The sequence below is a fragment of the Natator depressus genome, chromosome 1 (genome assembly GCF_965152275.1).
Source record: "Natator depressus isolate rNatDep1 chromosome 1, rNatDep2.hap1, whole genome shotgun sequence".
Lineage (NCBI taxonomy): Eukaryota > Metazoa > Chordata > Testudines > Cheloniidae > Natator > Natator depressus.
In genome coordinates this window covers 109,716,101-109,728,400 of record NC_134234.1, presented here as the reverse complement: position 1 = coordinate 109,728,400, position 12,300 = coordinate 109,716,101, and the positions used below count along the sequence as shown (strand labels likewise).

The 12,300-nt window shown below is 43.6% G+C and overlaps 1 protein-coding gene across 1 annotated transcript in view; it reads right to left on the bottom strand.

Annotated features, from left to right (window-relative positions):
• Nucleotides 1–1,252: 1,252 nt before the first annotated feature.
• LAMP1 (lysosomal associated membrane protein 1) overlaps nt 1,253–12,300 on the bottom strand; it is a 33,675-nt gene continuing 22,627 nt past the window's right edge. The window contains exons 5-9 of the mRNA XM_074963985.1: nt 10,126–10,337; nt 7,721–7,843; nt 5,253–5,322; nt 4,878–5,048; nt 1,253–4,066 (exon numbers count right to left, since the gene is read on the bottom strand). Coding sequence (XP_074820086.1) covers nt 3,927–4,066; nt 4,878–5,048; nt 5,253–5,322; nt 7,721–7,843; nt 10,126–10,337 — 716 coding nt within the window. The 3' untranslated portion in view covers nt 1,253–3,926. The remainder of the gene's footprint in view (nt 4,067–4,877; nt 5,049–5,252; nt 5,323–7,720; nt 7,844–10,125; nt 10,338–12,300) is intronic.

Sequence of the window (12,300 nt, the reverse complement as noted above, 5' to 3'; positions counted from 1 at the left end):
GGAGCTTAGTGTGGACATGAACCACCCCAGTAATTACTGCAGTGGCTGTAAGTTGACCTAACATAATTGACTCGAGCTTGTAGCATAGACATGCCCTTAGTGAAAAGGCTAAGAGCATGAAGGCACCGGAGTTCTGACTCAGGCCTTGCAGTGGTAAGAGGGAACAGAAGAGGCATGGCTGGGTCAATGGACACTGCTAGGAAAGCCTTCTACCTCTGGTCCAGGACACACTGGTGATTGGATTACATAGAGGGACCATCACTTGAAGAACTTCCTTTTACTGTATTTGACAGATTATGGATCAGCTCATTAGGTGTGAAGCAGCAGTGTAATTACCATATATAAGGTGTAAGTACTTCAGAGTTGTATGTGGTTAGTGTGAGCTCAAACATCTCAGGTTTCAGATGAACTGATGCTAGGGAGCAAAGTAGGAGAGGTTGTTATTGTGGGCTGTTTGTAAGGCTTGGCATCAGAGCAGTGTAGGCAACTTAGAGGAGTCTCCCCTGCCCACCTTGCTAACTCTTCTAAAACAATACAGGTCCCATTGTATTCTCAGCAGGTGATTGGTGGCTCAGTGGACTTCAAGCTTTGTGTTCTACCCAGTAATTAACAGGATGTACTAAATAGCAAGTTTCCTTCCTTCCTAGATGCATTGACAGTACTTTCTCAGGCTAGAGCTAAATGTGTATTTCCTAAGCAACAGGCCTCACTGCTGCTTTTGAACCTATGCCAGAGCTGCAAAAATCTTATTTTCTTGATACTTTTCCTTTTGATGTTACTTACCTTTTCTTCCCTGGGAGTGCTTATGCCCTTTTCAAGAAGGTGTAGGCTTGTCCTTGCTTCCCCTACCTAGACAGTGTTACTCATTGATCCCTCTGCTCTGAACTGAAGGATGTTTTTCTGGGCTGAGTCTTTTCCAGATTGTCATTTGCCACTGCATTAACTGTAATGACAGGTTTCAGAGTAACAGCCGTGTTAGTCTGTATTTGTAAAAAGAAAAGGAGTACTTGTGGCACCTTAGAGACTAACCAGTTTATTTGAGCGTGAGCTACAGCTCACTTCATTGGATGCATAGCATATCGTGGAAACTGCAGAAGACATTATATACACACAGAGACCATGAAACAAAACTTCCTCCCACCCCACTGTCCTGCTGGTAACAGCTTATCTAAAGTGATCATCAGGGAGGGCCATTTCCAGCACAAATCCAGGTTCTCACCCCCCCCCCCCCCCCGACACACATACAAACTCACTCTCCTGCTGGTAATAGCCCATCCCTCTTTGAAACCTCTCTTTATAATGCGCATGATAATCAAGGTGGGTCATTTCCAGCACTAATCCAGGTTTTCTCACCCCCCCCCCCCCAGTGTGGTTTTTGGAGGGGGGGTGTGTGTGTGTGGTTAGTCTCTAAGGTGCCACAAGTACTCCTTTTCTTTTTTCTCTTTAACTGTAATGCTTACTTGGAACAGTTCTCCAATTACTTTGCCTGTTTCTCTTACAGTATTGCTTTGACTTTTAGCTCTGTCTGTTCATGACAATGTATACAGTGAATATATTCTGAAGTGACCATGAAATGGCTGTATGAGGGAAAGCCTCTATCAACCACATGCTGGCAGGTTTGAGTCTTCAGTATTCTGCCTTGGCCCTGCCCTAGGGAACACTGAGTGGTAATGCTTAAGAGGGGTCAATCAATCTGCTTTACCTATTAAATATAAGAGCAATGTTAGTGGGTAAAGCATATAAAACACAGGCTTCAGAGTAGCAGCTGTGCTAGTCTGTATCCACAAAAAGAAAAGAGTACTTGTGGCACCTTAGAGACTAAACACATGTATTTGAGTATAAGCGCTTGTGAGCTACAGCTCACTTCATTGGCTGCATGTAGTGGAAAATACAATGGGGAGATTTTATATACACAGAACATGAAACAATGGGTGTTACCATACACACTAACAAGACTGATCAGGTAAGGTGAGCTATTACCAGCAGGGGGCAGAAAAAACCTTTTGTACTGATAATGAAGGTGGGCCATTTCCAGCAGTTGATGACATGTGAGAAATGGGGAATAAACATGGGGAAATAGTTTTACTTTGTGTAATGACACATCCACTCCCAGTCTTTCTTCAAGCCTAAATTAATTGTATCCAGTTTGCAAATTAATTCCAATTCAGCAGTCTCTCACTAGTCTGTTTTTGAAGTTTTTTTTGTTGAATTGCCACTTAGGTCTGTGACCACTGGTGCAGTAGAGACTGTCAGATTTCTGCTTCTTCCAACTATTTTGCTGAACTGTGAAGTCTATGCCCACACTGCCTCAGTAGCCCAGACCATATCTTTCAGAATTCATTTATAAAAGTGTTAATTTGTCCCAACACACCCTTGAACTGGGGAAGAACAGCCAGCTTCTAACTCCTATTTAAAAAGAAAAGGAACAAGGGAGAATTGTGTTCTCAAGACCTCAGCAACTGCTGCAGGAGTCAGACTCCACTTAAAGAGGGATGGGCCTGCACAATTAGAGGATTTTATGCCCCTCAGTAGGAGAAGACATGGAAAGTTTTGGCAGGTCTGTGATAAAACTAGCTCTGATCTGCTTGAATGTAGCAAGTTGCCACAAATGACCAGCCCTTCCAAAATGGCAAAGGATTCCCCCACCCAGTGGATGCATCTCCTCTTAAATAGGTCTGGCCATCTTCCTGCCAGAGAAAAATGTAGAAAGTCAAGTATTCCCAGACTCCCTATAATGCTCTATACTCCTTGAAATAGTAATCCAGTCCTTTCAATGTTACTTAGAACAGTTTAGTTAGTGTAAACCTGATGGGTACACTGCAGACAGAAGTGGGACTACAGCATGAGTAGGTATACCTGCCATAGTTTTGTTCTAGCTAGCGCAGCTAGAAGTGTCAGTGAAGATATGGCATCACAAGCCTGGCAGTGACCTTGGATATGTACAAACATATCTAACCTGTGCAGAAGCCCATGCCAACCAATGGTGTATATCTCTGATTAAAAGGAGGAGTACACCTACCCTGATTATTTTAAAGTGAGGAGGAAGGGGTGTATGCAGCTTCATTATTTGATCAGAAATATTTTTTAAAAAAAAGCAAGAGCAATGTTACGTAGAAAGGTACTGGACACTCTACAGAAAAACGTGTCTTTATTAGCATTGTTATAGGCAATGCATACATAACAAATCCTTAAAGTGTACAACCCCAGCCAAGTTTAAGCAAGAGAGTCTGCAGTAACAGGATTGCACTGGAACATCCACCAGAAGAGACTGAAAATCACTTTACAAAAAAAACCAAACCCATTTTATATTTTAAAAAGAGCCAGCTCTTAAGCTGGCAGAGCATCAAATATGGAATTGTCCAATTGTAAATACGAGTTCCTAGAACATTTGAGTATTGCATTGTTCATACCCTGCAGATGCCACATATGCTGTGTTTAAAGCTTAGTAAAACACAGATGGGAGGAGGTGGGCAGGGGAATTAATTTTTAGATTTTGATTGGTCAGTCATTACTTACTTTAAAAGGTATCAGTAGAATTACTAACTTCATCACAGGAGGGTAATAGTACCAACAGTGAAAGCTTCCCTTTGTTAGACTTAAATCTGAGTGAATGAATTAGCTACACCCCAGTCTGGAATATTTCTAACTGACATTAAATTCATGCCAATTCAGAAAAGCACTCTTAGGGAGTTAAATATTTAACCAGTTAGCAAAATTAAACACCAGAATTTGAGAGGTTATTCCTTCATGCATAATTAAATGCTGCAAGATGGATTCACATTTAATGAAGCAGAATTTAACAAGAAGCATTTTGTAAGAAAGACTGTGCTCCCTTATAATAAGGAATCTCAGTTTAGGGGAAATTAATTTATCCACTTCTTGCAACTGCTTTTTATCAACCCCTGGATTCATTTAAGTGTAAGTCATTAGATTGTTTGATATCCAGCATGGCTTCTCTTTCTGCCAATCAAATAAGCAATCAAGACAATCAGGACAAGTCCAGCAAGGGCTGCGCCAACAATTATAGGGATCACCATGTTGTTTTCATCCAGCTGACATTCTTCCACTGTAGAGGAAAAAAATTCACATTAGGCACTGGTCCATTGACAGGAAAGGTACCAAACTCTGTTGATTTCATGTTGGAAGATTCTACTCCTAGCATATAGATAAATCCTAAACTTGAGCCAGTTAACTTCTAGCCTGCCAGCAACAATGGAAGGAGCTCCCTTACCATAGCCACTAAGTCAGCTTGCTTTTCAAGCTCAGTAATGAACAGCTTGTTGTGTACCCTTTTGATAAACAGTACTGACTGTGCAGTAAATCACATGTTGTACACAGTGTAATAGTGGATTTATATGTACAAGTTCCCCACAATTAATACAGCCAATACTACACGAGGCGACAAGTAGCCTCTCCTTCCTAGCTACCCAAAACAACTCTCCCCTAACACCTTCCCTTGTGACTAACCATAGAGATGATTTAACCAGTTGGGAACTCAGCTTCAGATCTTTGTTCCTTTGGTACGATTGCCCAAGAGAACACTGGTGTGGAAGTCTAATTATAGATCCTCTAAACAAACTTTTCTGTGCACAATTGTGTGCTTCTATCTTTATATGCGCTATTTCAAGAAAACTTTGCATTTATTTACACGTAATGCACTAGCCTTAATCCAGACACTCAGCTAGCTGTACTTGTTGGTCTGAATCACAGTTGTAATGAGTCATGCTGTGAATAGGAGCTTAGACCAAGCTGAATTTACTCAACTGGCTACTAACTCTAAAGACTAGATTCTGAAAAAAATATGCTTAAATCAGTAAAACATGCAAGTTCAGTAAAACCTTTAACACTTTAAAGTGTAGATGTATGCAGTTTTTTACCTGCTCCAAATTGGTTTCCATCGATCTTGAAAACTTGGACCCAAACATCGAATAAGTTGACAAAGGCACCGGCTGAGACCCAAAGTTTCTCCTCTGCATTACACTTATAGGAGTTCCCCACTGTAGCTCTCAGCTCACTCATGCTGTTGTTAACAGCTTCAAACTTTGGTTCTGTGCAACAAAAAGCAGCATAAATCACAAAATACATTTGAAAAACCGAAGCTGCAAAGGCTTAAGAAAATTCAAGTAGTTAAAACAGAACACACATTCCCCCCTACCCCCACACTTCGCCCTCAGTATTTGTGTGCACATGTCGAGGCTCCCTTAATATTTACAGAGCTAGTCTATGACTTTATTTAACAAAAATCTTTTTACCTTTAGCTTCAGAAGGCAAAGTTGTGGTCACACTGACACCTTGCAGGAAAAACTTATCAGTACTTGTATTCTAAAAAAAAAAAAAAGTTGGCATCCATACATAACATTTTAAACAGTCAAAGTACAATGTAGTTCTACAATTGAAGAGTTTAATGCACCCTCATTAGAACTGCCAAGTTCACTAAAAAAACAAAAACCCAAGACATTCTAGAATGTGATACCAACTACAGTTTTAGCAAAAACCCTGGAGAGGGATCCAACTTAGGGAAGAATATGCCAGGGTAAAGTGGTCAGTGGTGGTCAGGCTGAAAATGCCCTGAGACTTTTTAAAGAGCTACCAAGTTGCATTTGAACATGGTAAACAGGACAGACACTCTCAACACCACATCAAAAGCACAACCCACCATCCTGGGTCAGCATGGGAATCTGTACAGTAACTCCTCACTTAAAGTCATCCTGGTTAACATTATGTTGATCAATTAGGGAACATGCTCATTTAAAGTTGTGCAGTGCTCCCTTTAACACCATATGGCAGCTGCCTGCTTTGTCCACTGCTTGCAGGAAGAGCATCCCATTGCAGCTAGCGGGTGGGGGCTTGGAACCAGGGTGGACCAGCAGCCACCGCCCCCCTACTCCCCTAAGTTCCCTGTGCAGCAGCTGCTCAGCAAGCTATCAATTGCTGGCAGTTCAGCTGTCCCCCCTCCACTGCCATGTGCTGCTCCTGCCCTCTGCCTTGGAGCTGCTCCCCGAGCCTCCTGCTTGCTTGGGGAGGAGGGCTAATGTCGGTGTCCCCCTTCCCCCTGCTCACCCCATCTCCATAGCGCATGGGGGACACATGACAGGGCTGAGAACAGAGGGAGCTTCCTGGCAGCAGCTGCTGGGTCTCAGCTTGCTGATTAACTTAACAAGGTAGTGCACTTAAGGAGTAGTGTCAGCCTACTTAAAGGGGAAATGCACATCTCTCTGTCTGCCATGCTGTGTCCCCTCCCTCCATTCATGCTGCCTTGTGGAGTGTGAGGCTACATTAACAACAAGTTAACCCTTGAGGGCTCAGCCAATTGCTAGTTCATCATTTAGCACGAAGGCATTCCCTGGGAAACATCCCACCCTCTGACTCCACCACCTCAACCAAGCTTCACAATCATCATTGCTGCGTACAGTATTAAATTATTTGTTTAAAACTTACCGTGTGTGTTTTTTAAATATCTATATTTTTTTTTTTTGCCAGACAAAAAAAATCTCTCCCTCCCTCTCCCTGGAACCTAACCCCCCCCCCCCCATTTACATTAATTCTTATGCGGAAATTGAATTCGCTTAACATTGTTTCGCGTAAAGTTGCATTTTTCAGGAACAGAACTACAACGTTAAGTGAGGAATTACTGTGAAATACAGCCAAGGACACAGCACAAGTGCTCAATGGAAGGCCTTAGAGCAGGGGTGGCTGACCTGAGCCTGAGAAGGAGCCAGAATTTACCAATGTACATTGCCAAAGAGCCACAGTAATTCGTCAGCAGTCTCCCATCAGCTCCCCCTCAGCTCTCAGCACCCTGCCGATCACAGATTATCAGCTGTTTCGTGGCATGCAGGAGGCTCTGGGGGGAGAGGAGCAAAGGCACGGCAGGCTCAGGGGAGGGGGTGGGAAGGGGTGGAGTGGGGGCAGAGCCTGTGGCAGAGCCAGGGGTTGAGCAGTGAGCACCCCCCAGTACACTGGAAAGTTGGCGCCTGTAGCTCCAGCCCTGGAGTTGGTGCCTATCCAAGGAGCCTCATATTAACTTCTGAAGAGCTGCATGTGGCTCCGGAGCCACAGGCTGGCCACCCGTGGGCTAGAGAGCCAGGACCTACATGAATGGCTTTAACTCAAGCCAAAGTCAATTTGTCCCTTTAAAGGCTGACAATTAGAAATTTCAGGTTGATCGTAATTGCTCAAGTCAGTGAGCAAATACAAACACCCCCACCTGGGAAATAAAAGAGCGATCAACCCTTCTGTCACATGTGCTGCTGATGCAACAAAGGAAACATTGTACCTAACAAATCACTGCAGAAGACAGCGAAGCAGCAGGTACACCGGTCATGCGTTGTAAACAGTATTACTAAGAGGCCTGGAATCCAATTCCTTCTGCAAGCTGGTCATATATAATTAGATGAAACACCTTTTTACAGCAGTCTGTTCCACTAAAGGTTTTTTCAAGTAACAGAGCTACCAACAGTCTCATTGTTACTAATACATTGTGCAATTGTCCATCAGAGTACTCCTTTATTTCCCAACATTTCTTCTACTTAAAAAAAATCCTCCCCCTCCTCCTTTGTTATACATTCTGTAGGGGATGTAACAAACTTTTTTGGAATAAAAAAAGACTGTCACAAACAAAAACAAAACAAAATTAAACCTATCTTGAGTCCAGAACAATTTAGTCACATCTAAAAAGCATGCCAGAGCTGTGCACGATATTACATTTAAACACCCTTACCAGTAGAAAATGGAATAAAAGTCTGGTTTTCCCAAAAGTCAGGTTCAGAAAGGCAGAGGAATGGTCACAGCTCCCAGAGAAAGATGTATTCACTGGAACAATATTCAGCACATCCAATCCAGTCTATGGAGGAGAGAAGGGCTTGTTATTACATTTTACAGCAAGAGGTGAACCCTGCCTCAGTTTTCAGCTCATTTCTACCTGGCTTCCCCTCAGATGCATGAAAAATTGCATGTGTGTGTAAAAGTGCTGGTTATGTGGCCACAGGTTCCTTGTGCTTACACCACCATTCAAGCCTCGCCGTGCTCTCCTTAAGGCCCAGACCCTTGGCTACAGTCTGAAACTGTATTTTCCAGCTAAAACATGTTGCAGCTAAGGAAGCTAGTACTGCATTGAAGGAGCCTGATGGAAACATCAGCCATCACCACCAATGCACTAAGGCTTATTAAATCAGATTAAAGCAACCATATGAACGCTCTTCTGCTTCCACATGAGGGAAAACTGACAAAGGCCATAAGGGATTATCTTGCTGATTACTGACTCATGTAAAGGCAAGACAGTTTGAAAGGGTTAATTACACAACAGTAACACCTCAGCATTTCAGACAATCCTGTTTGCAGAGTGCTAGGAGGTAAAGGTTTTAAGCCTGTTGGACTGAATCAGAAATGTGCGCATACAAGCTCTGATAAAACAACAATTTTCTTCTTACAAGAGTAATTTGGCAAGATTAAACACCTGTGTCTTGACTGATGTAGGGCAAAATACCCAACCTAGGGGTAAGGAGGAATCACCAAACTGTCTCAGCAATACTTAGAACTCTTGAGAACCAGGTTTTGGGAGTAGAATTTTACTGGTTGGCTGGCCCTACAAGAGACCTTTTATAAACTCCAACTACTCTTTAGGGCAATGATTCTCAAACAGGGGTATTCATACCCCAGAGGGTACATCAACTCATCTAGATATTTGCGTAGTCTTACAACAGGTTACATAAAAAGCACTAGCGAAGTCAGTACGAACTAGAATTTCATACTGAAATGTAAGTACATCATTTATATTCCAATTGATTCATAATTATACGGTAAAAATGAGAACGCAAGCAATTTGTCAGTAAGTGTGCTGTGACATTTTTGTATTTTTAGGTCTGATTTTGTAAGCAAGTAGTTGTTAAGTGAGGTGTAACTTGGGGGTATGCAAGACTCTTGAAAGGGGTACAGTAGTCTGGAATGGTTGAGAGCCACTGCATTAGGGGACAAGTGAACCATTTCAGTGGAGCTAGAAGTTCATGTTGCAGGAAATGGCTTACCAGATTCCATACAGGTGACCTGTAACTTACAGCTAAGGTTGTGAAATGCATTTCCCATTAATACAATCATTAGGGGTCAAGCAAGTCACCGGCAACGTTAACATCCACAAAGCAGTTCACCTTTCTTACCTTCTGGACCTCACAGTATCCAAAGTTTGACTGCAATCATCTCCTTTGACTTGCATCAAAATCATGGACCAGCAAAAGGGATCTTGCAACCAAAGTCCCCTAAGGATGGGAGCTTTTGGTCTGTCGAGTAAGCCTTACTGTGGTTTGCCAGGGAAGAGCCCAATCTACCAGAGTGGGATTCCCAATTATTCCCCTCCAGCAGACCTGTTAATGAACTAAGTATGTGTGTAGGAAGGTACAGGCTTGACACCAAAGCTGGTGAGCTGAGCTTTGCAGCAAAAGTATAGAGCCAAGGGAGCCAGGAAGCAAGAGTAGGCAGGAGGCAGACTGAAAAGAGCCAATAGATTCTGTTGCAAAAATACAGTTACAGGGAAGACTACTAAGTTTGTCTATGAACCAGTTCTGCGCCCTCAAAATTCACGTGTATTGGCCTTTGACACTGGCTGAAACTGTGTGAAACTGGAAATTACAGACTGTGAAACTCAGCAAATTGCAAGAGCATAGTATCAAAGGACTGTCAATTGTCTGCACAGAATTTGAAAGTTTGTTCAGATTCAGATGCCTCATTTTCAAACACTAATTTGTGTGTCTAAATGAGGCAAACACATTTAAGTAACATCTTCATTTTCCAGATTCTCCTTCTGATGTTTTCAACTGTTTCTATGGCTTGAACAAATATATTTTAGTTGGATTTCAATATTCAGGTTGTAGAGTCCTGCTATGTAATGGAGACATATTTAAGTGTCTTATCCAGGGCAGCTCCCAGTACATCAGGAACACACTATTTATAGCAAGTTTACACTAATTCTGTATTGTCTGAATATTCACTCTATCAAGTTAAAACGTTAAACAATTCAACTGGAGAACCATAATTGAGTACTATTAACATTCAGTCCAGTCTATGAAGCATAGGGAAGCAATATTCACTAGTTCTCTGTGTAAGGTTTTAGTGTACAAATCAAACAAGATATACCTTTCCATCTTTTCTTAGATACGTGACATTAAGCTGCAGCCCCATATGAGCAAGTACACAGGTCCCATTTGTACCAGTCACATTATATTTCCCAGTCCCTGGATTTTGTGGAGGTGAGGTTGGTGCCTGGCTTGTTGTTGTAGGTGCCTGGCTTGTTGTTGTTGTAGTGACTGCAGGAGTAGTGGGTGTCTTATCTGCATCACACACAGTTTCTGGAACGAAAGGAGTACAAGGTGATCAAGTACAACGGCACAAAATTACAAGGAAGTCATTCACACAACAGAAAGATTTTAAGACTAATTTATCTTTGAGGGAGAGGAGAGAATGAACATCCCCTTATTTTAAGGAGTTTCAGTCTTAGTACCTATTACCACCAACTAAAAAATTCAAGAATCTTTTACTGGTTAGATTCAATACAGAACTGGTCAGATTCAATACAGAACTGGTCAGATTCACTTTCTTCCATAATGCCTTGTGCCTAGCACAAAAGGAGGTTTCTCAAAACCCATTCTATTTCAGGTATCAAGATGACACATCCCTACTCTATTAGTTTTAGCAGAACAGCAGTTTATGGTGAAATAGAAGCTATCCATCCATTAGTTTGACATTTACTTATTTTCATCAAATCAAGAGTATTTACACATATCCCTGATTTATCATGATGCAGCTAGCTCCCTCTGCTGGCATATACATAGCTAGGCTCATGTTGCAACCCTAGTCTGTTAGCAGCCAGCACACTGGAAAGCAGAAGCTGGTCCTTGTGTTCTCCTTGAAAGCCATTTTCTAGTATAGTACAAGTCTGGGACTGAGGGTCTTACTGAATGGCTGGCAGCTGGGGACTTGCTTAGCACCAGTGGCGTTCCCGAGCACTTCCATGGCATCACTACTGGTATCTAGCTCAAAGGTGGGCAAACGACGGCCTGCATCTAGCCCGCGAGCCGTTTTGTGAGCCCCCACCAGGGAGAGAGGTCTGGGGCCGCACCACGTGGCTCGGCCCCACTCCAGCCTGGGCGCAGGGTCAGGGGCTGCTCCACATGGCTCCTGGAAGCCACAGCATGGCCCCGCTCCGGCTCCTATGTGCACCAGTGGCCCCCTGGGAGCTCCAATGAGAGCTGCAGGAGCTGTGCCTGCGGATGGGGCAGCATGCAGAGCTGCCTGGCCGCACCTCCACATAGGAACCAGAGAAGGGACATACCACTGCTTCCAGGAGCCGCTTGAGGTAAGTGCAGCTCAGAGCCTGCATCCCTGAGCCTCTCCGCACGCCCCAACCCCCTACTCCAGCCTTGATCCCCCACCCACTCTCCAAACCCCTCAATCCCAGCCCAGAGCACCCTCCCCCACCCCAAACCTCTCATCCCCAGCCCCACCCTAGAGCCCACACCCCAAACCCAATTTTGTGAGCATTCATGGTCCACCATGCAATTTCTATTCCCCGAGGTGGACCTCGGGCCAAAAAGTTTGCCCACCCCGATCTAGCTTCTTACGGAGCTTGTTCACAGGCTGCTCTGCATTGCTCTTTCTAATGGTTGTCCAAAATACACCTTGGCCCCCTAGCACAGGCACAGCCTGTGAGGTTCATTCCCTCGGTCAATTCCTAATCAGACCTGCTTGCATTAGTAGCCACCCCCCCGCCACTTCTCTGAAGGGAACAATTTTTGTTTTATGCACTTTCAGCTTGCCGGCCTCGCTTCTGTTCTTGTCCAGTTCAAAGCCAGAATCCAGGTGGTAAATGGGAAGGAAAAGCTGTCATAGGGGAGCAGTGACCCCGCAGCCTCCCCATCCCTATTGTTTGCCAAGAGATGCCAGGGGTCTCCTAACACAAGTTCCTGACTTGTTTTAGCAACTCTTCACCCAAGGCCCTTGCATTCTGCTCCTTTTCTAAACCAGCCACGCAAGTCAGGGAAAGGAAATCCCTGTGGGATAGGACCCTAAGCTTTGAGCCATGATTATGTCCCACTCCAAGAACACTACCCTTAAAAATAGTAAACGTGACACTTTAATGTGGCTAAAAGAGACCATGCAGCAAACACTGTAGTGCAGATCTGGCTGCTGTGTCTGAGGAACCACTCGTAGAGTTTAGTCTCCATGCTATGTATGTAGTTTTTGGTTACTTAACTCCTTAGCAGTGGTTTTAAATAAACATGCTGCACAATTCCAGTCTCCAGAAGTTTTACT